This window comes from Nymphaea colorata, chromosome 8 (genome assembly GCF_008831285.2).
Source record: "Nymphaea colorata isolate Beijing-Zhang1983 chromosome 8, ASM883128v2, whole genome shotgun sequence".
Taxonomy (NCBI): Eukaryota; Viridiplantae; Streptophyta; class Magnoliopsida; order Nymphaeales; family Nymphaeaceae; genus Nymphaea; species Nymphaea colorata.
Genome location: NC_045145.1, coordinates 14,743,806 through 14,748,588, shown reverse-complemented (window position 1 = coordinate 14,748,588; position 4,783 = coordinate 14,743,806). Strand labels below are relative to the sequence as shown.

The window sequence follows — 4,783 nt, the reverse complement described above, 5'->3', positions numbered from 1 at the left end:
TAGGTTGGCCTCATGAACTGCATTTCACAATTTGTTTCAATTTCAAGCTAAATAGCGAAGTCATATTTCTACATAATGTGGCAAGGATCTGAACATGAACTATTGGGTTACAGTAAAAAGAGGGAACCACTTGAATGGTTTTTCAGAAAATGAGGACCCGGGGACACTTGTTTCCGGTATTTTTAAAGGAAAGCCTGATTCTGGGGAGAGATATAATTACCTACCTGTATAACCCATCCCTAAGGGGGTAAAAAACTAAAGATCACTTGGGTTTCCCCTTGGCGCACCGGAGAACCTACAGTTTTTACCTTACTAGCAGAGAAGATATCAGGTAAAGATCATCGACATCCCCCAACTTGAACACCAGCCAGGTGTGCAAAGCACTTACGAGCAAGAGATGAGAAACATTTTCAAATTCTCAGAAATTTTAAATCCTCCGGAGCTGCAGTACAATTATTCTCTCAACAGTTCATTGAAGAACACAACCATGCAACGGAATGTGAACACACAGTAAGGATAGAGCAAAACTAGCATGACACAGGAAATCTGCTCTTAATCCCTACACGATTACAAGAAAATTCTTTGTACCTAATGAAGGATTGTAGTACATGATTGCGTATGATGCCAGCTCCCAGGGCTTATTGTTCACATATATCTTCCAACTCAACATTAATAACAGAAAAAAAAAAGGACTTCCATTGCTATTGTGAATCTAGCTACTAGTGTATAAAGAACTACAAAATCGAGTAGCTTCAATGAAGAACCACATGGGAACCCAAGCTGAGGCTCCATTGTCTTGTTAAGAATCGAATGGCTCATGTCAGAATTACTCTACTTTGAGGACTATCTTCATGAATTCATAAACAAAATAACTGATTGCAGCAGAAGGTAAAACCTGAAAATGGAGTAAAAGGAAAACATGGAAAAGATCAGGAATAGATGGAACATACAAATTCAAGTCTATAAGTTCATAATTGGGGATGTACTGGAAAGCTTTAGTATCACCTGTAGAAATAAATTCCTCGTAAATAAAAAGAAATAAGCACCTTTTTTTAACTAGCATATATATATATATATATATATATATATATATATATATATATAACAAAGTAAACTAAAATTTCAGGTACCTGCAGCAAGCTTGGAACTAAACCTGCATAAAGTGCTGGAATGCCACCTTTCTCAACAATTTTGATGCAAGTAGCCACTGCACTCATTTTTGTTGCCTGGGCTTGCATTTGAAGCTGTCTCCGCACTACCTCAAAAGGATAGGTTGCAGCCTCAGCACATGCACCAGCAATGGCTCCATGCAAAAGAGTCCGCAATGGTCCCAACTCAAGCTGGTCCAAAGCACTGACTTCATGTCCATCTTGCTGCTTCATCTGCATAAGCCTTTTCTTCCCTTTAGGCGAGTGCAGATAAGCAGATTTTAGTATGTCATAGACACCATAAAAAACTGCACCAGAAGGCGCCATGCTTAAAATGGATGGTGCTAGGCCTTTATACAGTGAAAAAAATCCTTCAGTCTGGACCATGTAACAAAATGCACCGATCACACCACCTAGTGCTTCACCACCTGGAGCGACCAACTTTGTCCGAATCTGCATAAATTAAGAACCAGAAATATAAAAAAAAAGTACCACGTTCATGAAACATGGCAAGAAAACTAATACGTAAACTCTTTGAGTTTGTATCTTCAGGATTTCATCTATGAATATGACCAATTAGCAGAAATTTTTCTCCTCAACAAAAAGAAAAGTCGTGCGACTTATGAAATGGGTATCAGTGATGAAGTGGGGTGAAATTGCATGGGAAAAAAATAAGCAACTTCTATTTACATCACTTGGATAGTCTTCCACCGAAAAGGAAAATTTGGTTCAATAGACCTCAGAGAGAGATTGCCCCAAAGAAAACACTCTCCAAAAATAAAAAAGGAAAACAAACTTGGAGAATGTAAAATCTGAAGCTTCCACTGGATAGTTTCCTAACAAATGCCTTTGTCATACGATCAAAAAAGGTATTATTGGGTGTGTGTAAACAACAACTTCCATATGTCTCAGTCTTATCAGAGATCACCCAAGCCGACACTCTTCAAGGTTCTCACTTAATCACCGGTACCATTATACATAAGCAAAGAGGAAATGATACACCAAAGTCATCAACTTGTAAGTTGGAAGGCTTTCACCCAACAGAGGGACAAACTTCCATGATTAAAACCAAAACTCATTCAAAAATCATTGGCATCACAGCCAGCAGAAGCATATGAACACTCATTCACCATATATAGGTTTAAAGGGAACTAGGTAACATGATAATGGCAACAGCATCACCTCAAGATTTACTATTGGCTAACATATCAGGGTGCTTACTGTATCCATGGGTATGCAAAGTATAGTTGCAGTGATCCCCGCAGCTGCACCAGCTACAAACCTCTCAAAGTTCGTTATTTCTTCATGGCGGGTCAATTTCATAAGCTGCTTTCTGTAAGTATCATATGCATAAAAATTGACTGCCTTAAATGGCGCTGTGCGAAGAATGTTAACAAAGTTGCCCTTCCAAAATCCCTTCAAACCCTGAGATACTGCAATTGCTTTAATAAGTTCAAAAAGATTCTTCTTCTCACCACGAACAATGTACTCGAGCTTCAATCTCTCAAGTGGAGCTACAAACGTTCTGCATTTTAAAGCAAGTGAAAAGATGTCAATGTCAAACACATAAAAAAGCTCAGACAGTACAAAAGAAAGAAAACAATTTTTTATGTTAACTATTAATGGTAATTTTGAATAAAAACTAAAGCAAATAGAAGAAAAAAAATTAACAGGGTACAGCTGAAAATTTTAGGTTAAATAAATGACAGTTTCCTATTCCACAAGGAGCCTGCTGCATGAGGTTGAGTCTATTCTTGCGGCAGAAGAAGAAGGTAAAAGGAATGCCTGCAAAAGAACATAATAAACCAACCAGGCACCCTTCCACCAATCTCTTAACTTTCTAGAGTAAAACTTTGGAAGGAATTCTCCTGCACAGTATGATGACAACTAATGACAAAGCAATCCTTCACTCAGAAGCCAACTTCCTCTACAGATCTATGAGTGTACTGGAATGGTGATTCTTTTTTGGGTTCATAAACAACCACCACCAGCCTTGTCTATAAAACAGAGAAAGAAGGCAGGCCTACTAATCAAAGTGCAGACTACATTAGCATATTCACGAGAAACTGGAAGAACACTGAAGAACAAATAGAAATGATGTCAATAATTGATGAGACATACTTCTGCATATAATTATTATATTTTTCTATCCTTTTGATACATTTTTTTGTTTCAATAGTTAAAAAACTGCAAGAACAGAATTCAGAAAATAATGGCAACCGGCACATATGGGAGAAAGAACCCGAGCAACCGCCAAGATAGAAAAAAGGGAGCGGTTGGTCATCGCCAAAGAAGATATCAATAACCACCACCGCAAATACAAATCAAGAACTCCAAACAAAACCAAACTCAAAAGTAATCTTTGGTAAAGCTAGTATCGGAGACCCACCTAGAAACCATGGCAGCCACTGCTCCCGCCCATAGATGCTTCGTCGTATTAACCGCACCAGAGCCCTTAAGCTGCAGTCTCCGCTCCTCCTCCTCCTTCCTCTCTATCACACCGAGCCCCACGTGGGAGTCACGCACTTCAGTCTTCTGCTCCAAGCTCTCCCTCGACTCCTTAACCGAAAGACCAACGGAAAGAAACAACGTCTTTCCTGTTCCCCTCCTTCCACGCCTCGAATCCACCGAGAAGCACAAGGAGACCACAGGTTTTAGGCAATGGTCGAACCCCACAGAATCGCCTCGCCTGCTCATAACGGAGGCATAGAATGCTGGAGAGACAGAAACAGACGGCTCCAGAAACAATCTTCCGAGAAGAAGACTACCCAATTCCCCATTGTCAGATACATCTCCACTCCTCGATCCCAGCATCATGTTGAGAACGGGAAATTCCGAAACGGGGAGAGGTTGCAACGAAGGAAAGCGGCGGGAGGAGATGGGCGATGGTTAAAATGCTCCGTCCATCGGCTATCTGGCGAGGAAAAAAGAGTGAGGAGGAAGGGAGAATGAGAATCTTTGGGGCGTTGCGATGCCACGCTGATGAGATTCGGCAAGTGGCTTCGTTCTTCCCTTTCTTTCCATCGATTGATTTGTTGTTTCTGCTCAATCTTTTGATCCGCAAATGGCCATTGGGAACAAAACGCAAATTGCAGAAGCGTACATTTCACCAAATTTTGGGATCTTCTTGATTGGGAAGACGGAATGCATGAGCGAATGATATGAAAGGGAAGGTTTAAAGTATTTATGGCTGGTGCTGAATCAGGCTTGAACTTTAGGGAGTTCTACGATATCTCAGAAGCCCGTTCTTGCCCTTTTTGGTTCATATGCGCCCATCGCTTGCGTAAAAAAAAAAAAAAAAAAAAAAAAAAAGTCTTCCCATAAGCGGGTTGAAGAAACTTGGCCTTTGGTAAATTCTTGATATCGTAATTTTTTTGTGGCTTGAGGAAAAGCTGCTTTCAAAACTGTTTTTATTTACTTCCCAAGTGTTTTTACTTCTTTATCATTCTTAGGAAGTGGGAAATACTAATACATGTTTGTTCTAAAGTTGCGCTTTGATCAGCATTTTCCAAAGTAAAATTGCGGACTCAATGAAGCACGCTGATGATTGTAACTTTCCCAGGAACCGAGTCGTAGATCTTTGCGGAAATCTTACGATAAATCGAGGCACGCAACATTTCCTAACTTTCATTTTG

At 40.0% G+C, this 4,783-nt stretch overlaps 1 protein-coding gene across 2 annotated transcripts; it reads right to left on the bottom strand.

Moving 5' to 3' along the window:
* Positions 1 to 443: 443 nt before the first annotated feature.
* On the bottom strand, positions 444 to 4,377 carry LOC116258693 (probable mitochondrial adenine nucleotide transporter BTL3). Of its 2 annotated transcripts, none has more exons than XM_050079093.1 (4): positions 3,538 to 4,377; positions 2,370 to 2,673; positions 1,154 to 1,601; positions 444 to 895 (listed from the first exon to the last, which is right to left on the bottom strand). In XM_050079093.1, exons 1-4 carry the CDS (start codon positions 3,963 to 3,965, stop codon positions 858 to 860), a joined length of 1,218 nt encoding a protein of 405 aa, XP_049935050.1. In that variant the 5' UTR covers positions 3,966 to 4,377; the 3' UTR covers positions 444 to 857. The 2 variants fall into 2 exon arrangements, with proteins under 2 accessions (XP_049935050.1, XP_031491873.1); XM_031636013.2 differs by having other exon boundaries at positions 1,131 to 1,601; positions 3,538 to 4,376.
* Positions 4,378 to 4,783: the final 406 nt, after the last annotated feature.